At 56.9% G+C, this 26,184-nt stretch overlaps 1 protein-coding gene and 1 long non-coding RNA gene across 2 annotated transcripts; one reads left to right on the top strand and one right to left on the bottom strand.

Annotated features, from left to right (window-relative positions):
- Window positions 1–9,952: 9,952 nt before the first annotated feature.
- Window positions 9,953–12,562, top strand: LOC143691923 (uncharacterized). Its single transcript, XR_013179721.1, has 3 exons — window positions 9,953–10,034; window positions 12,312–12,348; window positions 12,482–12,562. It is a non-coding gene; the product is annotated as an uncharacterized LOC143691923 (long non-coding RNA).
- Window positions 12,563–14,725: 2,163 nt separating this feature from the next.
- LOC143696665 (liprin-alpha-3-like) lies at window positions 14,726–25,209 on the bottom strand. The gene is made up of 6 exons (XM_077193250.1): window positions 25,187–25,209; window positions 23,982–24,330; window positions 21,943–22,011; window positions 18,493–18,658; window positions 16,345–16,407; window positions 14,726–14,852 (listed from the first exon to the last, which is right to left on the bottom strand). The coding sequence occupies exons 1-6, from the start codon at window positions 25,207–25,209 to the stop codon at window positions 14,839–14,841; spliced, it is 684 nt and encodes a 227-aa protein (XP_077049365.1). The 3' UTR covers window positions 14,726–14,838.
- Window positions 25,210–26,184: the final 975 nt, after the last annotated feature.

Raw genomic sequence — 26,184 nt, 5'->3', positions numbered from 1 at the left:
TCTGATCCCGTGATTCCCCCCAAATCCCCCCCAAAATCGGCCCCAAAATCCCCCAAACCCCAAAGAATTGGGGTCCCCTTTACCCCCCCTTTTCCCCATAATTTGGGGGTCCATCCCATAATTTGGGGTCTCATGCACCCCCGCCCCATAATTTGGGGTCCCCGCCCCATAAATCGGGGTCTGACCCCGTGATTCCCCCCCAAATCCCTCCCAAAATCCGCCCCAAATCCCCCAAACCCCAAAGAATTGGGGTCCCCTTTACCCCCCTTTCCCCATAATTGGGGGTCCCCACCCCATAATTGGGTTTTAATAGCCCCCCCACCCCATAATTTGGGGTCTTGTGACACCCCCGCCCCATAATTTCCCCCCAAATCCCTCCCAAAATCCGCCCCAAATCCCCCAAACCCCAAAGAATTGGGGTCCCCTTTACCCCCCTTTCCCCATAATTGGGGGTCCCCGCCCCATAATTTGGGGTCCCGTGGCACCCCCACCCCATAATTCCCCCCCAAATCCCCCCCAAATGCCCCAAACCCCAAAGAATTGGGGTCCCCTTTACGGCCCCTTCCCCATAATTTGGGGGTCCCCGCCCCATAATTTGGGGTCTGAACCCGTAATTCCCCCCCAAATCCCCCCAAAATCCCCCCAAAATCCGCCCCAAATCCCAAAGAATTGGGGTCCCCTTTACCCCCCCTTCCCCATAATTTGGGGGTCCCGGCCCCATAATTTGGGGTCCCATCGCCCCCCCACCCCATAATTGAGGCCCCTCCCCAATATTTGGGGTCCCCCCCATTATTTCGAGCCCCCTCCCCAATATTTGGGGTCCCGCCCAATATTCTGAGCCCCCTCCCCAATATTTGGGATCCCCCCCCATAATTCTGAGCCCCCTCCCCAATATTTTGGCTACTCCCAGAATTTCGAGCCCCCTCCCCAATATTTGGGGCCCCCCCATTATTCTGAGCCCCCTCCCCAATATTTGGGGTCCCCCCATTATTTCGAGCCCCCTCCCCAATATTTGGGCCCCCCCATAATTCTGAGCCCCCTCCCCAATATTTCCCCCCCCCAATAATTTCGAGCCCCCTCCCCAATATTTGGGGTCCCCCCATAATTCTGAGCCCCCTCCCCAATATTTTGGCTCCCCCCCCATAATTCTGAGCCCCCTCCCCAATATTTGGGACCCCCCCCATAATTCTGAGCCCCCTCCCCAATATTTGGGGTCTCCCCATAATTCTGAGCCCCCCCCCCAATATTTGGCGAATTCTGAGCCCCCTCCCCAATATTTGGCGCCCCCTCCCCAATATTTGGGGTCCCTCCCATTATTTCGAGCCCCCTCCCCAATATTTGGGGTCCCCCTCATTATTTCGAGCCTCCTCCCCAATATTTGGGGTCCTCCCATAATTCTGAGCCCCCTCCCCCCCCAATATTTGGCGAATTCTGAGCCCCCTCCCCAATATTTGGGGTCCCCCCCAATATTTCTGAACCCCCTCCCCAATATTTTGGCTCCCCCCCCATAATTCTGAGCCCCCTCCCCAATATTTGGCGAATTCTGAGCCCCCTCCCCAATATTTGGCGCCCCCTCCCCAATATTTGGGGTCCCCTCCATTATTCTGAGCCCCCTCCCCAATATTTGGGGTCCCCCCATAATTCTGAGCCCCCTCCCCAATATTTCGGCCCCCCCCATTATTCTGAGCCCCCTCTCCAATATTTGGCGCCCCCTCCCCAATATTTGGGGTCCCCCCCATAATTCTGAGCCCCCCCCCCAATATTTGGCGAATTCTGAGCCCCCTCCCCAATATTTCGGCCACCCCCATAATTCTGAGCCCCCTCCCCAATATTTGGGGTCCCTCCCATTATTTCGAGCCCCCTCCCCAATATTTGGGCCCCCCCATAATTCTGAGCCCCCTCCCCAATATTTGGCGCCCCCTCCCCAATATTTGGGGTCCCCCGATAATTCTGAGCCCCCTCCCCAATATTTGGCGCCCCCTCCCCAATATTTGGGGTCCCCCCATAATTCTGAGCCCCCTCCCCAATATTTGGGGTCCCCTCCATTATTTCGAGCCCCCTCCCCAATATTTGGGCTCCCCCCCCATAATTCTGAGCCCCCCCCCAATATTTGGCGAATTCTGAGCCCCCTCCCCAATATTTGGCGCCCCCTCCCCAATATTCGGGGTCCCCCCCCCCCCCACAATTCGGGGTCCCCCCTCACCTGCGCCCCCCCCATGGCGCTGCCGTTCCCGCTCCTCTTTTTGGGATTTTTTTGGGGGGGGGTCCGGGATGGGTCCCCCCCTTTATTTCCCCTCCCCCCCCCCCAAGGTTGTGCGGGGGTGGGGGGAGGGGCACCAACCCTCCCCTCCCCCCCTCCCCAAATTGTCCTTGACGCCCCCATTTTTTTTTTTAATTTTTTTTAATTTTTTAAATTTTTTTTTGGAGGGGGGAGGGAAAATTGTTGGGGTCCCCCCCCTCCCCTCCCCCCTCAAGGCCGGGCTATCCCAGAATCCCCCGCGGCACCGCTTGACCCCTTCCCCCCCCCCTTTCCCTTTCCCCTCCCCCACTTTCCCCTCCCCCCCCCCCTCCCGGGTTATTTTTAGCTCCCAGCGTCCAATTTCTGCCCCTCCCCCCCCCAAAAAAAAACCCTAAAATTTGGGGTTTTCCCACCCAAAATTTCAGCTCCACCCCCCCCCGAAATTATTGGGGTGGTCCCAAAATGGGGGGGAGGTCCCCTAAAAATTTGGGGTTTCCCGCTAAATATGAGGCCCCCCAAAATAAAATATTGGATTCTTCCAAATTTGGGGTCCCCCCCCCAAAAAAAAAGGGAAAATCGCACAAAAATGGGGCCAAAAATTGAATTTTTTTGGGGGGGGGGGCTGCTCACTAAATGCGCGCCCCCCCCCTCCAAATTTGGGGTGACTCCGCCCCTTAAATGTGACCCCCCCCAAAAAAATGGGGACCCCCCCCTCCTCCAAGTGTGGGGAGACCCCAAAATGTGAAAAAAAAAAACCAAAAAATTGGGTCTAAAATGGTGAAATTTGGGGGTTTTTATTTCTTCCCCTCCCCCCACCCCGGTTTATTTTTGGGGGGGGGAGGGGAGGGGGGGGTGGGGGAGGGGCGCAGCTGCTGCGGTCACTCAGCGCCGGGCACTCGCTGGTCACTCTGTGGTCACTCCGTGGTCACTCTGTGGGTTCTCCGTGGTCACTCCGTGGTCACTCCGTGGTCACTCTGTGGTCACTCTGTGGTCACTCCGTGGTCGGTCCGTGGGTTCTTCGTGGTCACTCCGTGGTCACTCGGCTCCGGTCACTCCGTGGTTTCTCCGTGGTCACTCAGCGCTGGTCACTCCGTGGTCACTCCGTGGGTTCTCCGTGGTCACTCAGCACCGGTCACTCTGTGGTCACTCAGCACCGGTCACTCTCTGTGGTCACTCAGGTCCGGTCACTCCGTGGGCTCTCCGTGGTCACTCCGTGGTCACTCAGGTCCGGTCACTCCGTGGTCACTCCGTGGTCACTCAGCGCTGGTCACTCCGTGGTCACTCCTTGGGTTCTCCGTGGTCACTCCGTGGTCACTCCGGTCACTCCGTGGGCTTTCTGTGGTCACTCAGCTCCAGCTACTCAGTGGTCACTCCGTGGGCTCTCCGTGGTCACTCGGCTCTTGTCACTGCCTGCGGTCACTCCGTGGTCACTCAGCGGTGACTCAGCACTGGTCACTCTGTGGTCACTCCGCGGTCACTCCGTGGTCACTCTGTGGTCACTCGGCTCTGGTCACTCCGTGGGCTCTCCGTGGTCACTCAGCGCCGGTCACTCCCTGTGGTCACTCTGTGGTCACTCGGCTCCAGCCACTCAGCACCGGTCACTCTCTGTGGTCACTCTTGGCAGTCACTCCGTGGTCGCTCCGTGGGCTCTCCGTGGTCACTCAGCGCCGGTCACTCCGTGGTCACTCCGTGGTCACTCTGTGGGTTCTCCGTGGTTGCTCCACGCCGGTCACTCTGCGGTCACTCGGCTCCAGCCACCCAGCGCCGGTCACTCCCTGTGGTCACTCGGCTCTGGTCACTCCGTGGGCTCTCTGTGGTCACTCAGCGCCGGTCACTCCGTGGTCACTCCGTGGGTTCTCCGTGGTCACTCCTTGGTCACTCCGGTCACTCCGTGGGCTCTCTGTGGTCACTCAGCTCCGGCTACTCAGTGGTCACTCCGTGGGTTCTCCGTGGTCACTCGGCTCTGGTCACTGCCTGCGGTCACTCCGTGGTCACTCAGCGGTCACTCAGCACCGGTCACTCTGTGGGTTCTTCGTGGTCACTCGGCTCTGGTTACTCCGTGGTCACTCCGTGGGTTCTCTGTGGTCACTCAGCACCAGTCACTCTCTGTGGTCACTCGACTCTGGTCACTCTGCGGTCACTGACTGTGGTCACTCAGCACTTGTCACTCCGTGGTCACTCCGTGGTCACTCCGCGGTCCCTTGGCTCTGGTCACTCCGTGGTCACTCCGTGGGTTCTCCGTGGTCACTCAGCACCGGTCACTCTCTGTGGTCACTCTTGGCAGTCACTCCGTGGTCACTTGGCTCTGGTCACTCTGTGGTCACTCAGCACCGGTCACTCTCTGTGGTCACTCAGCGCTGGTCACTCCGTGGTCGCTCCGTGGGCTCTCTGTGGTCACTCCCAGTGGTCACTCAGCGGTCACTCCATGGTCACTCTGTGGTGACTTGATGGTCACTCCGTGGTCTCTCCGTGGTCACTCATCGGTCACTCTGTGATCTCCGTGGTCACTCATCGGTCACTCCTTGGTCACTCCGTGGTCACTCAGCGGTCATCGGTCACTCCGTGGTCACTCTGTGGTCACTCTGTGATCTCTCAGCACTGGTCACTCATCGGTCACTCAGCGGTCACTCTGTGATCTCTGTGGTCACTCAGCGGTCAGTGGTCACTCTGTGATCCCTGTGGTCACTCAGTGGTCACTCCGTGGTCACTCATCGGTCACTCCGTGGTCACTCGGTGATCTCGGTGGTCACTCGGTGGTCACTCATCGGTCACTCAGCGGTCAGTGGTCACTCTGTGATCTCCGTGGTCACTTCCGTGGTCAGTGGTCACTCCGTGGTCACTCCGCGGTCACTTCCGTGGTCACTCCGTGGTCACTCATCGGTCACTCAGCGGTCAGTGGTCACTCCGTGGTCACTCAGTGGTCACTCGGTGGTCACTCGGTGATCCCTGTGGTCACTCAGTGGTCACTCCGTGGGTCACTCCGTGGTCACTCCGTGGTCAGTGGTCACTCCGTGGTCACTCAGTGGTCACTTCAGCTCCGGCCATGCTCCGGCCGTGGTTGGTGCAGCTCCTGCTGGGGCTGCTGCTGCTCGGGGGGGGGCTCGGGAGACCCCGACCTTCATCCTCATCATCCTCATCATCATCATCCTCATCATCCTCAGCAGAGGGATGAAGGCTCCGCCAGTGACCCCCAGCTTCATCCTCATCCTCATCATCCTCTGAGGGATGAAGGCTCCATGGAGACCCCAACCATCATCATCATCATCCTCAGCAGAGGGATGAAGGCCCTGGTGGACACCCCCATCTTCATCATCATCCTCTGAGGGATGAAGGCTCCCATGGTGGAGACCCCAACCATCATCATCCTCCGAGGGAGGAAGGCTCCGCTGGTGACCATCATCACTCCTCATCATCATCATCCTCTGAGGGATGAAGGCTCCGCCAGTGACCCCCATCTTTCATCATCATCCTCTGAGGGAGGAAGGCTCCCCCGGTGACCACCATCATCATCCTCACCATCAGAGGGATGAAGGCTCTCCTGGTCACCACCACCATCATCATCATCATCACCAGGAGGAGGAGGAGGAGGAGGAGGAAGGAACCCCCAGTGACCTCCACCACCATCATCATCATCATCCTCAGAGGGATGAAGGCTCTCCTGGTCACCACCACCATCATCATCCTCAGAGGGACGAAGGCTCCCATGGAGACCCCCACCATCACCATCATCATCCTCATCACCGAGAGGAAGAGGAGGAGGAGGAAGAACCCCCCAGTGACCCCCACCAACCATCATCATCATCGCCACGGCGACGGGCGGGACGAAGGCCAACGGCCACCGCGAGGATGAGGAGGGTGAAGGCCGCCAGCGCCGTCACCACGGCGACCATGACGACGATGATGATGAAGGCCAACACCGTGAGGGCGACGAAGGCCGTCGCCATGGCGACGATGACGATGATGAAGGCCACGAGGAGGCCGAAGGCCGCCAGGATGAGGAGGAGGAGGATGAGGATGATGATGATGAAGGCCACGCCCCCCACCCCCACGCCCCGCCCAGCTCCGAGGATGATGAAGATGACGATGATGATGAAGATGAAGATGGCGCCCACAGCTCCGAGGAAGATGAAGATGACGATGACGATGATGATGATGAAGATGAAGGTGGGATTATTATTTTGGGGGGGGGGGCGGGTCCTAAAATTTGGGGTGACCCCTCCTGGACCCCTCCCCAAATTTCAGGGAGCGAGGAGGAGGAGGAGGAGGAGGAGGAGGAGGAGGAGGGTGAGGCCGAAGGGCGGTACCGGCCCGGCTCCATCTGCAGCTACTGCGGCTACTGCAAGGTGAGGGAGGGGGGTTTGGGGTGAATTCGGGGGATTTTGGGAAAATTTGGGGGGTTTTGGGGTAAATTTGGGGGAAAATTTGGGGGATTTTGGGGTAAATTTGGGGGATTTTGGGAAAAATTTGGGGGATTTTGGGGTAAATTTGGGGGAAAATTTGGAGGATTTTGGGGTAAATTTTTGGGGAAAATCTGGGGGATTTTGGGGAAAATTTGGGGGATTTTTGGGGGGAAAAATTTGGGGGATTTGGGGTAAATCTGGGGGATTTTGGGGGGAAAATTTGGGGTGTTTTGGGAAAATCTGGGGGATTTGGGGAAGATTTGGGGGATTTTGGGGTAAATTTGGGGGGGTTTGGGGTAAATTTGGGGGATTTGGGGGAAATTTGGGGGATTTTGGGGTAAGTTTGGGGGATTTTGGGGGGAAAATTTGGGGGTTTTGGGGTAAATTTGGGGATTTGGGGGAAAATTTGGGAGATTTGGGGGGAAAATTTGGGGGATTTTGGGGAAAATTTGGGGGGATTTGAGGTAAATTTGGGGGATTTGGGGGGGAAAATTTGGGGGATTTTGGGGAGAAAATTTGGGGGATTTGGGCTAAATTTGGGGTTTTGGGGTAAATTTGGGGATTTTGGGGAAATTTGAGGGATTTTGGGGGTAAATTTGAGGGATTTTGAGGTGAATTTGGGGGATTTTGGGGTAAGTTTGGGGGATTTTGGGGGGAAAATTTGGGGGGTTTTGGGAAAATTTGGGGGGATTTGAGGTAAATTTGGGGGATTTTGGGGAGAAAATTTGGGGGATTTTGGGGAAAATTTGGGAGATTTGGGGGAAAATTTGGGGGGATTTGAGGTAAATTTGGGGGATTTGGGGGGGAAAATTTGGGGGATTTTGGGGGGAAAATTTGGGGGATTTTGGGGTAAATTTGGGGATTTTGGGGAGAAAATTTGGGGGATTTGGGGGAAATTTGGGGGATTTTGGGGAAAATTTGGGGGGTTTAGGGTAAATTTGGGGGATTTTGAGAAATCTGGGGGGTTTGGGGGAAAATATGGGGATTTTGGGGAAAATTTGGGGGTTTTGGGGAAATTTGGGGGATTTGGGGGTAAATCTGGGGGATTTGGGGGAAAATCTGGGGGTTTTGGGGTAAATTTGGGGGATTTTGGGGAGAAAATTTGGGGGATTTTGGGGAAATTTGGGGGATTTTGGGGAAAATTTGGGAGATTTTGGGGGGAAAATTTGGGGGATTTTGGGGGGAAAATTTGGGGGATTTTGGGGGGATTTTGGGGAAAATTTGGGGGGATTTGGGGGAAAATCTGGGGATTTTGGGGTAAGTTTGGGGGGTGTCTTAGGGGGATTTTGGGTGAATTTGGGGGGATTTGATTTTAGGGGTATTTGGGGGGATTTTGGGGGGGTCTAGGGGGATTTTGGGTAAATTAGGGGGATTTTGGGAAAATCTGGGGGATTTGGGGGTAAATCTGGGGGGGGGGGTCCTTGAGGGGATTTTGGGGGGATTTTGGGTGAATTTGGGGTGTTTTGGGGGGGGATTTTGGGAAAATTTGGGGGATTTGGGGTAAATTTGAGGGATTTGGGGCAAGTTTGGGGGGATTTTGGGGGAATTTGGGGGGTTTGGGGGGTCTATGGGGAATTTGGAGAAATTTGGGGGGGATTTGAGGGGATTTTGGGGGCATTTTGGAGGGATTTTGGGGGAGTTTTTGGGGGCGTTTTGGGCAAATTGGGGGGGATTTTGGGGGGGATTTTGGGCAAATTTGGGGGGGGATTTTGGGCAAGTTTGGGGGGATTTTCGGGGGATTTTGGAGGGGATTTGGGGAATTCGGGCAAATTTTGGGGGGGATTTTGGGGGTCTTCAGGAAGCCCCTGACCCCCCCTTTGCCCCCTCCCCAGCATTGCCGGCTCTGCTCCCGCTGCCCCTGCACCGAGGGGGACCCCGGGGGAGACCCCTGCCCACCCTGCCAGGTGACCCCAAAACCCCCCAAAAACCCCCCAAAAAATCCAACAAAATCCCCCAAAAACCGCCCAAAACCCCCCCCAAAAACCGCCCAAAAAACCGCCCAAAAAAACCCCCAAAAATCCCCCCAAAAGCCCACAAAAAGCCCCAAAATCCCACCCCAAACCCCACCCAAAATTCCCCCAAAAACCCCCCAAAACCCCACAAAAAAGCCCCAAAATCCCAACAAAATCCCCCAAAAATCCCCCCAAAAAAACCGCCCAAAAAACCCCCCAAAAAACCCCAAAAATGCCCCCAAAAATCCCCTAAAAAAACCCCACCCCCCCCAAAAATCCCCCCAAAACCCCCCAAAAAAAACCCCCAAAATCCCCCAAAAACCCCCAAAAATTCGCACAAAAATCACCCCAAAATCCACCCAAACCCCCCCTCCTCAAAATCCCCTAAAACCCCTCCCAAACCCCCCAAAAAACCCCAAAATCCCCCAAATCTACACAAAAATCCCCAAATCCCCCCAAAACCCCCCCCAAAAAACCCAAAACCCCTCAATACTGCCCCAAAATTCCATCCAAAAAACCCCAAAACCTCCCAAAATCCCCCCAAAAAACTCCCCAAAATCCCCCAAATCTACACAAAAATCCCCAAAACCCCCCAAACCCCCAAAACCCCTCAATACTGCCCCAAAATTCCACCAAAAAACCCCCAAAACTTCCCAAAATCCCCCCAAAAAAACTCCCCAAAAATTCCCCCAAATTTCCCAAAACGCCCCCAAAATCCCCCCAAACCTCCCTAAAATCCTCCTAAAACTTCCGAAAAACACCCCAAAATTCCCCCAAAATCCCCCAAAATTCCCCCAAAATCCCCCAAATTTCCCCCAAAATCCCAAAGTCCCCAAAATCCCCCCAAAATTGCCCCAAAATTCCCCAAAATTGCCCCCAAACCCCCCCAAAACTCCCCCAAAATTGCCCCGAAAATTCCCCAAAATTCCCCAAAATGCCCCAAACCTCCCTAAAAATCCTCCTAAAACTTCCGAAAAACACCCCAAAATTCCCCCAAAATCGCCCTGAAAATTCCCCAAAATTCCCCAAAATTACCCCAAATCTCCCAAAATTCCCCAAACTTCCCCCAAAATCGCCCCGAAAATTCCCCAAAATCCCCCAAAATTGCCCCAAAATCCCCCAAAATTGCCTCAACCCCCCCCAAACTCCCCGAAATTTCCCCGAAATTCCCCAAAATGCCCCAAATTCCCCCAAATCCCCCAAAACCCCCCAAAACTCCCCCAAAATCGCCCTGAAAATTCCCCAAAATGCCCCAAAATTCCCCAAATTCCCCCAAACCCCCCCAAAACTCCCCGCAAATTCCCCAAAATTTCCCCAAAACGCCCCAAAATTGCCCAAAAAGCCCCAAAATGGCCCCAAATTTCCCCCTTTTTTTTGACCCCCCCCCAGGGCTGCAGTTCTGCTCCCTGTGCCCGCTCCTGTGCGACACCGCCTGCAGGCCGGGTGAGACCCCTCCCCAAATTCATTCACAGAGACCCCTCCCCAAATTCACTGAGACCCCTCCCAAATTCACACAGACCCCTCCCCAAATTAATTCATCTGAGACCCCTCCCCAAATTAATTCACCGAGACCCCTCCCCAAATTCACTGCAGTGAGACCCCTCCCCAAATTCACTGCAGTGAGACCCCTCCCCAAATTCATTCATCAGAGACCCCTCCCCAAATTCACTGCACCGAGACCCCTCCCCAAATTCATACACAGAGACCCCTCCCCAAATTCATACACAGAGACCCCTCCCAAATTCACCCCCTGAGACCCCTCCCAAATTCACTGCACTGAGACCCCTCCCCAAATTCATTCACCGAGACCCCTCCCCAAATTAATTCATCTGAGACCCCTCCCCAAATTCACCCCCTGAGACCCCTCCCCAAATTCACTGCACTGAGACCCCTCCCCAAATTCATTCACTGAGACCCCTCCCCAAATTCATTCATCAGAGACCCCTCCCCAAATTCACTGAGACCCCTCCCCAAATTCACCCACCCGAGACCCCTCCCCAAATTCACTGCACTGAGACCCCTCCCCAAATTCATTCACCCCCCGAGACCCCTCCCCAAATTCACACAGAGACCCCTCCCCAAATTCATTCACTGAGACCCCTCCCCAAATTCACACTGAGACCCCTCCCCAAATTCACACAGAGACCCCTCCCCAAATTCATTCACCCCCCGAGACCCCTCCCCAAATTCACACTGAGACCCCTCCCCAAATTAATTCATTGAGACCCCTCCCCAAATTCATTCATGAGAGACCCCTCCCCAAATTCACTGAGACCCCTCCCCAAATTCATTCACTGAGACCCCTCCCCAAATTCACACAGACCCCAAATTCACTGCACCGAGACCCCTCCCCAAATTCACCGAGACCCCTCCCCAAATTCACTGCACTGAGACCCCTCCCCAAATTCATTCACTGAGACCCCTCCCCAAATTCACTGCACTGAGACCCTCCCCAAATTCACCCAGAGACCCCTCCCAAAATTCACCCAGAGACCCCTCCCCAAATTAATTCACTGAGACCCCTCCCCAAATTCATTCACCCCCCGAGACCCCTCCCCAAATTCACAGAGACCCCTCCCCAAATTCATTCATGAGAGACCCCTCCCCAAATTCACCCCCCGAGACCCCTCCCCAAATTCACCCCGAGACCCCTCCCCAAATTCACTGCACTGAGACCCCTCCCCAAATTAATTCACCGAGACCCCTCCCCAAATTAATTCATCTGAGACCCCTCCCCAAATTCACCCCCTGAGACCCCTCCCCAAATTCACTGCACTGAGACCCCTCCCCAAATTCATTCATCAGAGACCCCTCCCCAAATTCACCCCCTGAGACCCCTCCCCAAATTCACCCCCTGAGACCCCTCCCCAAATTCACCGGGACCCCAAATTCACCTGAGACCCCTCCCCAAATTCACTGCACTGAGACCCCTCCCCAAATTCACCGGAACTCCAAAATCCAGCCCGAGACCCCTCCCCGAATTCACACCGAGCCCCCCCCCAAAAACCCAAATCCAGCCCGAGACCCCTCCCCAAATTCACCGGGGACCCCAAATTTACCGAGACCCCTCCCCAAATTCACCCCCCGAGACCCCTCCCCAAATTCACACCGGGACCCCAAATCCAGCCTGAGACCCCTCCCCAAATTCACTGAGACCCCTCCCCAAATTCACCGGGACCCCAAATTCACCGGGACCCCTCCCCAAATTCAGCCCGCTGAGACCCCTCCCCAAATTCACCCACCCGGGACCCCTCCCCAAATTCATCGGGACCCCAAAATCACACCGAGACCCCTCCCCAAATTCACCGAGACCCCTCCCCAAATTCACCCACCCGGGACCCCTCCCCAAATTCAAATTCACACCGAGACCCCAAATTCAGCCTGAGACCCCTCCCCGAATTCACCCGGGACCCCAAATTCAGCTGAGACCCCTCCCAAATTCAGCTGAGACCCCTCCCCAAAATCCACCCCGAGACCCCTCCCCAAAATCCAGTCCGGGACCCCAAAATCAACGCCGGGACCCCAAAATCCATCCCAAATCCAGCCTGGGACCCCTCCCCAAATTCACTCGCGACCCCTCCCCAAAATCCACCCCGAGACCCCAAAATCCACCCCGGGACCCCCCCAAATCCCCCCCAAATCCATCCCAGAGCCCCCCCCGAGCCCCCCAAAATCCCCCAAATCCCCCAAACCCCTGAGCCCCCTCCCCAAATTCCGCAGGCAGCCTCGTGGACGAGCTCTCGGGGGCGCTGCTGCAGTAAGTGCCCCCCCAAAATTGGGGTGGGGGTCCCCAAAATCCCCCCTAAACCCCTCTCCCCCCCCCCTCCCCAAGCTCATTTTGGGGGCGCCCCCAGCCCCAATTTAACCACGCCCCCCCCCCCCTTTTCCAGGTCTCTCGCTCGGTTCTTGGAGCCCCCCGAGGAATGAGGGGAAATTTGGGGGGGGGGCGAGGATTTGAGGACCCCCCCCCCCATGCCCCTCCCCCCCCCCATCTGACGCCCCCTCCCCAAATTTTGGGGGTGGGGGGGTGAAAATAAAAGGATTGAAAGGAGGAACGTGGATTTTGGGGGGGTTCGGGGGGATTTTGGGGGTTTCAGGGCGGATTTTGGGGTTTCAGGGGGGGATTTGGGGGTTCCGAGATGGATTTTGGGGGTCCCGGGGGGGATTTGGGGGTCCCGGGGTGGATTTTGGGGTTCCTGGATGGATTTTGGGGGTCCTGGGGCGATATTTGGGGGGGTTCGAGGGGATTTGGGGGTCCCGGGGCGATTTTTGGGGTTCCAGGGGGGAATTTGGGAGTCCTGGAGTGGATTTTGGGGTTCCTGGATGGATTTTGGGGGTCCCGGAGTGGATTTGGAGCTCCCGGAGTGGATTTTGGGGGTCCCGGGATGGATTTTGGGGGTCCCGGGGCGATATTTGGGGGTTTTGGGGGTCCCGGGATGGATTTTGGGGGTCCCGGAGTGGATTTTGGGGTGGATTTTGGGGTTCCTGAATGGATTTTGAGGTTCCTTGGGGGGAATTTTGGGGTCCCGGGGTGGATTTTGGGGGTCCCGGGGCGATATTTGGGGTGTTTGGGGATCACGGAGTGGATTTTGGGGTCCCGGAGTAGATTTTAGGGTTCCTGGATGGATTTTGAGGTTCCTTGGGGGGGATTTTGGGGGTCCCGGGGCGATTTTTGGGGTCCCGGGGGGGATTTTGGGGGGTCCTGGGGTTGATTTTGGGGGTCCCGGGGCGGATTTTGGGGGGTCCTGGGGCGATTTTTGGGGTTCCAGGGATGGATTTGGGGGTCCCGGAGCGGATTTTGGGGTGGATTTTGGGGTTCCTGGATGGATTTTGGGGGTCCCGATGTCGATTTTGGGGTCCCAGGGGGATATTTGGGGGTCCCGATGTCGATTTTGGGATCCTGGGGTGGATTTGGGGGTCTCGATGTCGATTTTGGGGTCCCGGAGTGGATTTGGAGCTCCCAGGGTGGAATTGGGGGTCCCGGGGGGGATTTTGGGGTTCCAGGGGGGATTTGGGGGATTTGGGGGTCCCGGGATGGATTTGGGGGTCCCGGAGTGGATTTTGGGGTTCCTGGATGGATTTTGGGGGTCTCGATGTCGATTTTGGGGGTCCCGGAGTGGATTTGGAGCTCCCGGGGTGGATTTTGGGGCACCCGGGGCGGATTTTGGGGTTCCGGGGCGGATTTTGGGGGGTCCTGGGGCGATTTTTGGGTTTCAGGGGGGAATTTGGGGTTCCTGGATGGATTTTGGGGGTCCCGATGTCGATTTTGGGGTCCCGGGGCGATTTTTGGGGTTCTCTGGGGTTGATTTTGGGGGTCTTGGGGGAATTCAGAGGTTCCTGGGGGGGATTTGGGGGTCCTGGGGTGATTTTTGGGGTCCCGATGTCGATTTTGGGATCCTGGGGTGGATTTTGGGGGTCCCAGACTTGATTTTTGGGGTCCCGGGGTTGATTTGGGGGTTCCTGGATTGGATTTTGGGGGTCCCGATGTCGATTTGGGGGTCCCAGGGTGGAATTTGGGGTTCCCAGGGTGGAATTTGGGATCCCGGGGTTGATTTTGGGGTGGATTTTGGGGGTCCCAGGGTCGATTTTGGGCTTCCTGGGTTGATTTTTGGGGGTCTCGATGTCAATTTTGAGGTTCCTTAGGGGGCATTTGGGGGTCCCAGGGGGATATTTGGGGGTCCCAGGGTGGATTTTGGGGTTCCTGGGTTGGACTTTGGGGGTCCCGATGTCGATTTTGGGATCCCGGGGTTGATTTTGGGGTGGATTTTGGGGGTCCCGATGTCGATTTTGGGGTCCCCAGGTTGGATTTTTGGGGTTCCCATGAGCCCCCCCCCGCCCCTTTCATTTCCCTCTCCCCACCACAAAAATCCCCCCACATTTTCCGCATTTTCGGGGTTTTTCCCCCATTTTTGTTTTGTTTTTTTTTTTATTATTTTGGGGTTTTTTTTGTTTGTTTTTTCCATGCAAACCCCCCCCGGCGCTGAGGGGGTTAAAAATGGGGAGGGGGCACAAAAGGGGAGGGGGGGGGGACCCCAAAACCCTCCCCCCCCCCCCCATTTTATAGCAGCAGAACCAGAGCCCCCCCCCTCAAAAAGGGCTCAGAAATTTTTAATTTATTTTTGGGGGGGGGGGGGTCCCCCAAAATTCAAACCCCGCCCCCAAATTCATCGATTGGGGGGGGGGGGGGGCGAATTTGGGGAGGGGGATTTTGGGGGACCCCCCCCCCCCAACACCCCCGAAGGTTTCATCAGGTCAGGGACCCTGTGGGGGAGGGGAATAAATGAGGGGGGGGTCCCCAAAAATGAGGAACCCCCCCCCCCAAAAAATTGGGGACCCCCACCCAAAATTGGGGACCCCCCTCAAATTCCTCAAAGCCCCCCCTAAAAAAAACCCCCAAAATTCCCCTCAAAATCGAGACCCCCCCCAAAATTGGACACTCAAGACCCCTCCCCAATTTCAGACACCCCCAAAATTGGGGACCCCCACCCAAAATTGGGGACCCCCCCTCAAATTTCTTAATCCCCCCCTAAAAAAAAACCAAAATTCCCCCCAAAACTGAGACCCCTCCCCAAAATTGGACACTCAAGACCCCTCCCCAATTTCAGATACCCCCAAAATTGGGGAACCCCCCCACCCAAAATTGGGGACCCCCCCCTTAAATTCCTCACACCCTCCCTAAAAAAAAAACCCCAAAATTCCCCCAAAATTGAGACCCCTCCCCAAATATTTCAGCCCCAGATCCCCAAATAAGAAACGCCCCCTCCCCAAAATTGGGGACCCCCCCACTCAAAATTGGGGACCCCCACCCAAAATTGGGGACCCCCCCCCTCAAATTCCTAAAGCCCCCCCTAAAAAAAAACCCCAAAATTCCTCCCAAAATTGAGACCCCTCCCCAAATTTCTCAGCCCCAGACCACCCAAAATTGGGGACCCCCACACCAAAATTGGGGCCCCCCACACCCCAAAATAAGAAACGCCCCCTCCCCAAAATTGGGGACCCCCACCCAAAATTGGGGACCCCCCTTAAATTCCTCAACCCCCCCCTAAAAAAAAAACCAAAATTGCCCCCAAAATTGAGACCCCTCCCCAAAATTGGACACCCAAGACCCCTCCCCAATTTCAGACACCCCCCAAAAATTGGGGACCCCCCCCCCAAAATTGGGGACCCCCCCTCAAATTTCTTAATCCCCCCCTAAAGAAAACCCCAAAATTGCCCCAAAATTGAGACCCCTCCCCAAATTTCTCAGCCCCAGACCCCCCAAAATTGGGGACCCCCACACCCCAAAATTGGGGACCCCCCACTCAAAATTGGGGACCCCCCCCAAATTTCTTAATCCCCCCTAAAAAAAACCCCAAAATTCCCCCCAAAATTGAGACCCCCCCCCCAAATATTTCAGCCCCAAACCCCCCAAAATTGGACACCCAAGACCCCTCCCCAATTTCAGACCCCCCCAAAATTGGGGACCCCCACCCTCAAATTCCTCAAACCTCCCCTAAAAAAAAACCCCAAAATTGAGACCCCTCCCCAAATTTCTCAGCCCCAAACCCCCAAAATTGAGGACCCCCACCCAAAATTGGGGACCCCCCCCTCAAATTCCTAAAGCCCCCCCTAAAAAAAAACCCCAAAATTCCTCCCAAAATTGAGACACCCCCCCCCCCAAAATTGGACACCCAAGACCCCTCCCCAATTTCCGGCCCATCCCAAACATTTTGGGGACCCCCCCTCCCCAAATTTTGGGCCCCGCCCCCCTCACCGTTAACAGGAGTAGGTCCGGACCGAGACCCCCCCATCGCCCTCGGGGGGGGCAGCGAATTTCCTGGGGGGGGGGAAAAGGGGATGGGGGAGGTCAGGACCCCCCCCCAAAAAAAAAAAATTCCAAAAAAATCCAAAAAAAATCCCCGAAAAAAATCCCGAAAAAATCCCCAAAAATCCCCAAAAAAAACCCCCCAAAAAATCCCAAAAAAATCCCACAGAACGCCCCCAAAATCCTGGGACCCCCAAAACCCCCCCAAGACCCCTCCCCAAATAAATCACCCCAAATCCCCGAAATCAACCGAAAATCAACCCCAAAATCCCCTCAAAACCCCCAAAATCCCCCCGAAAATGCACTCAAATCCCCCCCAAATCCCCCCAAAATCCCCCCCAAATCCCCCCACAAAATCCCCCTCAAATCCCCCAAAATCCCTCCATGACCCCTCCCCAAATCCCCCCAAAATCCCCTCAAGTCCCCCAAAATCCCCTCAAATCCCCCAAAATTCCCCAAAATTCCCCCAAAATCCAATCAAATCCCCCGAAATCGCCCCCCACGACCCCCAAATCTCCCCCAAACCCCTCAAAGACCCCTCCCCAAATCCCCCCCAAAACCACCCCAAAAATCCCCCCAAAATCTCCCCCAAATCCCCCTCAAATCCCCCAAAATCCCCCCAAAATGCCCCCCAAAATTACCCTCAAAATCCCCCCAAAATCGCCCCAAAAATCCCCTCAAATCCACTGAAATCCCCCCAAAATCCCCCCCAAACCCCCCCAAACCCCTCTCGCCCCCTCCCCAAATTCGCCCCAAAATCCCCCCAAAATCCCTCAAACCCTCCTCAAAACCCCTCAAAATCCCCCAAAAATCCCCCCAAATCCCCTCAAATCCCTCCGAGCCCCCCCAAAATCCCTCACATCCCCCAAGACCCCTCCCCAAAGCCCCCAAAACCACCCCAAAAATCCCTGAAACCCCCCCAAAATCCCCCAAAATCCCCTCAAATCCCCCCCAAAATCCCCCCCAAACCCTCCCTCACCCCCCGAGCCCCCTCCCCAAATTCCCCCCAAAATCCCCCTCAAATCCCCCAAAATCCCCCCAAAATCCCCCCAAAAATCCCCTCAAACCCTCCCCAAATCCCCTCAAATCCCCTCAAAATCCCCCAAAAGCCCCTCAAACCCTCCCCAAAATCCCCTCAAAATCTCCCCCAATATCCCCTCCAAATCCCCTCAAAATCCCCCCAAATCTCCCCAAACCCTTCCAAGACCCCTCCCCAAAATCACCCCCAAAACCCCCTCAAACCCCCCCCAAAATCCCCTCAAATCCCTCCAAACCCCCCCCAAAATCCCCCCAAACTCCCCCCAAACCCCCTCAAATCCCCCCCAAAATCCACTCAAACCCCCTCAAACCCTCCCCAAATCCCCTCAAACCCCCCGAGCCCCCTCCCCAAATTTCCCCCCAAAATCCCTCCAAAATCCCCTCAAAGCCCCCCAAACTGCCCCCCAAATCCCCCTCAAAACCCCCCAAAACCCCCTCAAAACCCCCCCAAAATCTCCCCCAAAATCCCCCCAAATCCCCCAAACCCCCGAGCCCCCTCCCAAATCCCCAAAATCCCCCCCAAAATCCCCTCAAATCCCCCCAAACCCCCCCCAAAGCCCCCGAGCCCCCCCAAAATCCCCCCAAAATCCCCCTCAAATCCCCCCAAAAATCTCCTCAAAATCCCTCCCCAAATCCCCCCCAAATCCCCCCAAAATTCCCCCCTAAATCCCCCCAAATCCCCCCTAAATCACCCCCAAATCCCCCCTTAATCCCCCCAAAACCCCCAAAATCTCCCCCAAAATCCCCCCAAATCCCCAAACCCCCCGAGCCCCCTCCCCAAATCCCCCCAAATCCCCCAAAATCCCCCAAACCCCCCCAAAATCTCCCCCAATATCCCCTCCAAATCCCCTCAAATCCCCCCAAAACCCCCAAAATCCCCTCAAAAGCCCCCCAAACCCTCCCCAAAACCCCCTGAAACCCCCCGGGCCCCCTCCCCAAAATCCCTCACATCCCCCCAAAAATCCCCCCAAAATCTCCTCAAAATCCACCCAAATCCCCCCAAAATCCCCCCCAAACCCCTCTCACCCCCCTCGCCCCCTCCCCAAATCCCCCCCTCACCGTCGGGCTGGACCTTGCGCAGGGGCAGGGGCGGCGTCCCCAGGGGTCCCCCCCGGAAGTTGGGGGGCAGCATCTCGGCCGCGTCGGGACCCGCAGCGCCCCGCAGCTCCTTCTCCCGGAACAGCTTCCGCCAGCTCGGCGAGCGGCTGAACGGTCTGGGGGCGTCCTGAGGGCACCCCAAAATCACAGAGAGACCCCAGACCCAATTCCGGATCGTGGGAGGGGGGTTTGGGGGGGTTAAATTGGGATTTTGGGGGGTTAAATTGGGATTTTGGGGGGGTTTGGGGTCACAGCTCCTTCTCCCGGAACAGCTTCGCCAGCTCGGCGAGCGGCTGAACGGTCTGGGGGCGTCCTATGGGGGCACCCCAAAATCACAGAGAGACCCCAGACCCAATTCCGGGTGGTGGGAGGGGGGTTTGGGGGGGATAAAGTGAATTTGGGGGGGTTAAATTGGGATTTTGGGGGGATTTGGGGGGGTTTGGGGTCACAGCTCCTTCTCCCGGAACAGCTTCCGCCAGCTCGGCGAGCGGCTGAACGGTCTGGGGGCGTCCTATGGGGGCAGCCCGGGGTCAGAGAGAGACCCCAGACCCAATTCCGGGTGGTGGGAGGGAGGTTTGGGGGGGTTAAAGTGAGATTTGGGGGGGTTAAAATGGGGTTTTGGGGCGATTTTGGGGGGGTTTGGGGTCACAGCTCCTTCTCCCGGAACAGCTTCCGCCAGCTCGGCGAGCGGCTGAAGGGTCTGGGGGCGTCCTATGGGGGCGGCCCGGGGTCACAGAGAGACCCCAGACCCAATTCCGGATCGTGGGAGGGGGGTTTGGGGGGGGTTAAATTGGGGTTTTGGGGGGTTAAATTGGGGTTTTGGGGGGATTTGGGGGGGTTTGGGGTCACAGCTCCTTCTCCCGAACAGCTTCCGCCAGCTCGGCGAGCGGCTGAAGGGTCTGGGGGCGTCCTGGGGGCGGCCCGGGGTCACAGAGAGACCCCAGACCCAATTCCGGATCGTGGGAGGGGGGTTTGGGGGGGATAAAGTGAGATTTGGGGGGGGTTAAATTGGGATTTTGGGGGGTTAAAATGGGATTTTGGGGGGATTTGGGGGGGTTTGGGGTCACAGCTCCTTCTCCCGGAACAGCTTCCGCCAGCTCGGCGAGCGGCTGAACGGTCTGGGGGCGTCCTGAGGGCACCCCAAAATCACAGAGAGACCCCAGACCCAATTCCGGATCGTGGGAGGGGGGTTTGGGGGGGTTAAATTGGGATTTTGGGGGGTTAAATTGGGATTTTGGGGGGGTTTGGGGTCACAGCTCCTTCTCCCGGAACAGCTTCCGCCAGCTCGGCGAGCGGCTGAAGGGTCTGGGGGCGTCCTGAGGGGAGCCCGGGGTCACAGAGAGACCCCAGACCCAATTCCGGGTGGTGGGAGGGGGGTTTGGGGGGGATAAATTGGGATTTTGGGGGGTTAAATTGGGATTTTGGGGGGTTTAAATGGGATTTTGGGGGGATTTGGGGGGGTTTGGGGTCACAGCTCCTTCTCCCGGAACAGCTTCCGCCAGCTCGGCGAGCGGCTGAAGGGTCTGGGGGCGTCCTGGGGGCGGCCCGGGGTCACAGAGAGACCCCAGACCCAATTCCGGGTGGTGGGAGGGGGATTTGGGGGGGTTAAAATGGGATTTTGGGGGGTTAAATTGGGATTTTGGGGGGATTTTGGGGGGGTTTGGCGTCACAGCTCCTTCTCCCGGAACAGCTTCCGCCAGCTCGGCGAGCGGCTGAACGGTCTGGGGGCGTCCTATGGGGGACCCCAAAATCACAGAGAGACCCCAGACCCAATTCCGGATCGTGGGAGGGGGGTTTGGGGGGGATTAAAGTGAATTTTGGGGGGTTAAAATGGGATTTTGGGGGTTTTTTTTTGGGGATTTTGGGGTCCTTGGGGAGCGGCTGAAGGGTCTGGGGGCGTCCTGGGGCACCCCAAAATCACAGAGAGACCCCAGACCCAATTCCGGGTGGTGGGAGGGGGATTTGGGGGGGTTAAAGTGAATTTGGGGGGGTTAAATTGGGATTTTGGGGGGATTTTGGGGGGTTTGGGGTCACAGCTCCTTCTCCCGGAACAGCTTCCGCCAGCTCGGCGAGCGGCTGAAGGGTCTGGGGGCGTCCTGGGGGCACCCCGGGGTCACAGAGAGACCCCAGACCCAATTCCGGGTGGTGGGAGGGGGATTTGGGGGGTTAAAATGGGATTTTGGGGGGTTAAAATGGGATTTTGGGGGGATTTGGGGGGGTTTGGGGTCACAGCTCCTTCTCCCGGAACAGCTTCCGCCAGCTCGGCGAGCGGCTGAAGGGTCTGGGGGCGTCCTGGGATGGGGACCCGGGTCACAGAGAGACCCCAGACCCAATTCCGGGTGGTGGGAGGGGAGTTTGGGGGGGATTAAAGTGAATTTGGGGGGGTTAAAATGGATTTTGGGGGGATTTTGGGGGGGGTTTGGGGTCACTGGGGAGCGGCTGAAGGGTCTGGGGGCGTCCTGGGGGCGGCCCGGGGTCACAGAGAGACCCCAGACCCAATTCCGGGTGGTGGGAGGGGTTAAAGTGAATTTTGGGGGGTTAAAATGGGATTTTTCGGGGTTAAAAATGGGATTTTGGGGCGATTTTGGGGGGTTAAATTGGGATTTTAGTCGGGATTTGGGGTCACTGGGGAGTAGCTGAAGGGTCTGGGGGCGTCCTGGGGGGGACCCCGGGGTCACAGAGAGACCCCAGACCCAATTCCGGGTGGTGGAGGGGGGTTTGGGGGGTTAAATTGGGATTTTGGGGGGATTTGGGGGGGTTTTGGGGTCATTGGAGAGCGACTGAAGGGTCTGGGGGTGTCCTGGGGGCGGCCCGGGATCAGAGAGAGACCCCAGACCCAATTCCGGGTGGTGGGAGGGGGATTTTGGGGGGTTAAAGTGAATTTTGGGGGGGATTTGGGGTTGATTTGGGGGGATTTTGGGCAACTTTTGGGAGGATTTTGGGGGTGGATTTTGGGGAATTTTGGGGGTGAATGTGGGGAATTTTGGGGGTGATTTGGAAGGATTTTGGTGGGAATTTTGGGGGGGATTTTGGTTGGATTTGAGGGAATTTTGGGGTGATTTTTGGGTGAATTTGGGGTGAATTTTGGGGGTGATTTGGAAGGATTTTGATGGGAATTTTGGGGGGATTTGGGGGGGATTTTTGGGGTGAATTTTGGGGTTTTTTTGGGTGAATTGGGGGGGGGATTTTGTGCGGGATTTTGGGGAGGTTTTGGGGAATTTTGGGGGGAATTTGGGGGGGAATTTGGGGCAAGTTTTGGGGTGGATTTTGCGGGGAATTTTGGGAGGTTTATGGGGCGGATTTTGGGGCGGATTTGGGGAATTTTCGGTGGATTTGGTGCCCCGGGGGTGGGCGGGGTCCGGGGGGGGGCGTGGTCTGGGGGGGTCCCGCCCCTCCCCTCCCCTCCCCCACCTCATCGAGGCGCCGCTCGGTGCCCGCCGAGATCAAAGCGCTGAACTCCTTCTCCAGGAGCTGCCGAGCCTGGGGACACATTGGGGACACATTGGGGACACATTGGGGACACATTGGGGACACATTGGGGACATCGAGAGACATCGGGGACAATGGGAGGATTGGGGACATTGGGGACATTGGGGACAATGGGGGACATCGGGGGCATTGGGGGACATTGGGGACACATTGGGGACATCGGGGACATCGGGGACATTGGGGACAATGGGAGGATTGGGGACACATTGGGGACACACTGGGGGGACTGGGGACATTGGGGATAATGGGGGACAATGGGGGGATTGGGGACATTGGGGACATTGGGACAATGGGGGACATTGGGGGACATTGGGGATATTGGGGGACATTGGGGACAATGGGGGGATTGGGGACATTGGGGGGACATTGGGGACACATTGGGGACATTGGGGTCAATGGGAACATTGGGGGACAATGGGGGATTGGGGACAATGGGGGATTGGGGACACTGGGGGACATCGGGGGGCATTGGGGTCAATGGGGACATTGGGGGACAATGGGGGATTGGGGACATTGGGGGGACATTGGGGACACTGGGGACATCGGGGGCATTGGGGATAATGGGGGGATTGGGGACATTGGGGACACAGCGAGGACATCGGGGACATCGGGGGACATTGGGGGATTGGGGACACATTGGGGACGCATTGGGGACATTGGGGACACATCGGGGATAATGGGGGGATTGGGGACACTGGGGACACATTGGGGACACTGGGGACATTGAGGGGATTGGGGACATTGGGGATAATGGGGATAATGGGGGGATTGGGGACACTGGGGACATTGGGGGGATTGGGGACAGCGGGGACACATCGGGGACATTGGGGACATCGGGGATAATGGGGGGACTGGGGAAATTGGGGACATTGAGGACGCATCGGGGACATTGGGGACATGGGGGACAACAGGGACACATCAGGGACTCGGAAACATCAGGGACACATCAGGGACATCAGGGGACATTGGAGGACATCAGGGACATTGGGGGGATTGGGAGGACAGGGGGACCAGTCCTCCAGTCCATCCCAAATCCCTCCCCAGTTCATCCCAGTCCCTCCCAGTGTATCCCAATCCTCTCCCCAGTCCCTCCCAGTCCCTCCCAGTCTATCCCAATCCCATCCCAGTGTATCCCAGTCTATCCCAATCCTGTCCCAGTCCCTCCCAATGCGTCCCAGTCCCTCCCAGTCTATCCCAATCCCCTCCCAGTCCCTCCCAGTCCCTCCCAGTGCTCCCAGTTCCCACCTGTGTGTTCTGGGTGGGGATCTGCAGCAGCAGGGCCAGGTCAGCCCAGTCCCTCCCAGTCCCTCCCAGTCCCTCCCAGTTTATCCCAGTCTATCCCAATCCCCTCCCAATCCCCTCCCAGTCCCTCCCAGTCCATCCCAGTGTATCCCAATCCCCTCCCAGTCCATCTCAGTCCCTCCCAGCGTATCCCAAACCCCTCCCCAGTCCCTCCCAGTCCCTCCCAGTTCCCACCTGGGTGTTCTGGGTGGGGATCTGCAGCAGCAGGGCCAGGTCAGCCCAGTCCCTCCCAGTCTATCCCAGTCTATCCCAATCCCCTCCCAGTCCCTCCCAGTCCCTCCCAGTCCCTCCCAGTGCTCCCAGTTCCCACCTGTGTGTTCTGGGTGGGGATCTGCAGCAGCAGGGCCAGGTCAGCCCAGTCCCTCCCAGTCCATCCCAAACCCCTCCCAGTCCCTCCCAGTCTATCCCAGTCTATCCCAATCCCATCCCAGTCTATCCCAATCCATCCCAGTCCATCCCAGTTCCTCCCAGTCCCTCCCAGTCTATCCCAGTCTATCCAATCCCCTCCCAGTCCCTCCCAGTGTATCCCAGTCCCTCCCAGTGTATCCCAGTCCCTCCCAGTCTATCCCAGTCTATCCCAATCCCCTCCCAGTCCATCCCAGTGTATCCCAATCCCCTCCCAGTCCCTCCCAGTCCCTCCCAGTGCTCCCAGTTCCCACCTGTGTGTTCTGGGTGGGGATCTGCAGCAGCAGGGCCAGGTCAGCCCAGTCGAAGGTGTCGTCGAGCGCCAGCAGCGCCCCGTGCACGCCCGACTCGCCCAGGTTGGGCGCGAACTCGCGCAGCCCCACGCTGCTCACCCAGGCACTGACCCGCTCGTTGGACCACACCACCACGTCTGGGGACACCCCAAAATAACCTCTGGCACCCCAAAATCCCCCAGATCCCAAAAATCCCCACCCAGATATGACAAAACCCCAAAAATCCCCACCCAGATACTCCAAAATCCCCCAAAATCCCCCCAAATCCCCACCCAGGCACTGACCCGCTCGTTGGACCACACCACAACGTCTGGGGGACCCCGAAATTCATTGGGGCACCCCAAAATCCAGATAGCGACACCCCAAAATCCCCCAGATCCCAAAAATCCCCAAAAAACCCTATAGGGATAACAAAATCCCCCAAAAAATCCCCCAAATCCACACCCAGGCACTGCCCCGCTCGTTGGACCACACCACCACGTCTGGGGGACCCCGAAATTCATTGGGACACCCCGAAATCCCGATAGCGACACCCCAAAATCCCCCAGATCCCAAAAATCCCCACCCAGATATGACAAAACCCCAAAAATCCCACCCAGATACCCCAAAATCCCCCAAAATCCCCCAAAATCCCCACCCAGGCACTGCCCCGCTCGTTGGACCACACCACCACGTCTGGGGGACCCCAAAATAACCTCTGGCACCCCAAAATCCCCCAGATCCCAAAAATCCCCACCCAGATATGACAAAATCTCCAAAACCCCCACCCAGATACGCCAAAACCCCCCAAATCCTCTGAAAATTCCCCCAAAATCCCCACGCAGGCACTGCCCCGCTCGTTGGACCACACCACCACGTCTGGGGGACCCCAAAATAACCTCTGGCACCCCAAAATCCGATAGCGACACCCAAAATCCCCCAGATCCCAAAAATCCCCACCCAGATACTCCAAAATCCCCCAAAAATCCTCACCCTGCCCTGCTCGTTGGACCACACCACCACATCTGGGGGACCCCAAAATCCCGATAGCGACACCCAAAATCCCCCAGATCCCAAAAATCCTCACCCAGATATGACAAAACCCCAAAAATCCCCACCCAGATACTCCAAAATCCCCCAAAATCCCCACCCAGGCACTGCCCCGCTCGTTGGACCACACCACCCACGTCTGGGGGACCCCGAAATTCATTGGGACACCCCAAAATCCCGATAGCGACACCCCAAAATCCCCCAGATCCAAAAATCCCCACCCAGATATTCAAAAACCCCAAAAATCCCCACCCAGATACTCCAAAACCCCCCAAAAATCCCCACCCGGATATTCAAAAACCCCAAAAATCTCCACCCAGATACTCCAAAACCCCCCAAAAATCCCCCAAATCCCCACCCAGGCACTGCCCCGCTCGTTGGACCACACCACCACGTCTGGGGGACCCCAAAATTCATTGGGGCACCCCAAAATCCCGATGGCGACACCCCAAAATCCCCCAGATCCCAAAAATCCCCATCCAGATATTCAAAAACCCAAAAAATCCCCATCCAGATACTCCAAAACCCCCAAAATCCCCACCCAGGCACTGCCCCGCTCGTTGGACCACACCACCACGTCTGGGGACACCCCAAAATCCCGATAGCGACACCCCAAAATCCCCCAGATCCAAAAATCCCCACCCGGATACTCCAAAACCCCCCAAAATTCCCCCAAAAATCCCCCAAATCCCCACCCAGGCACTGCCCTGCTCGTTGGACCACACCACCACGTCTGGGGGACCCCAAAATTCATTGGGACACCCCAAAATCCCGATAGCGACACCCCAAAATCCCCCAGATCCCAAAAATCCCCACCTGGATACGCCAAAATCCCCCAAAAATCCCCATCCAGATACGTCAAAATCCCAAAAATCCTCACCCAGGCACTGCCCTGCTCGTTGGACCACACCACCACGTCTGGGGGACCCCGAAATTCATTGGGACACCCCAAAATCCAGATAGAGACACCCCAAAATCCCCCACATCCCAAAAATCCCCATCCAGATACTCCAAAATCCCCCAAAATCCCCCAAATCCCCACCCAGGCACTGCCCCGCTCGTTGGACCACAGCACCACGTCTGGGGACACCCCAAAATAACCTCTGGCACCCCAAAATCCCCCAGATCCCAAAAT

This window comes from Agelaius phoeniceus, chromosome 37 (genome assembly GCF_051311805.1).
Source record: "Agelaius phoeniceus isolate bAgePho1 chromosome 37, bAgePho1.hap1, whole genome shotgun sequence".
NCBI lineage: Eukaryota > Metazoa > Chordata > Aves > Passeriformes > Icteridae > Agelaius > Agelaius phoeniceus.
The sequence above is the reverse complement of the archived record's forward strand: the minus strand, read 5'-3'. Positions and strand labels throughout refer to the sequence as shown.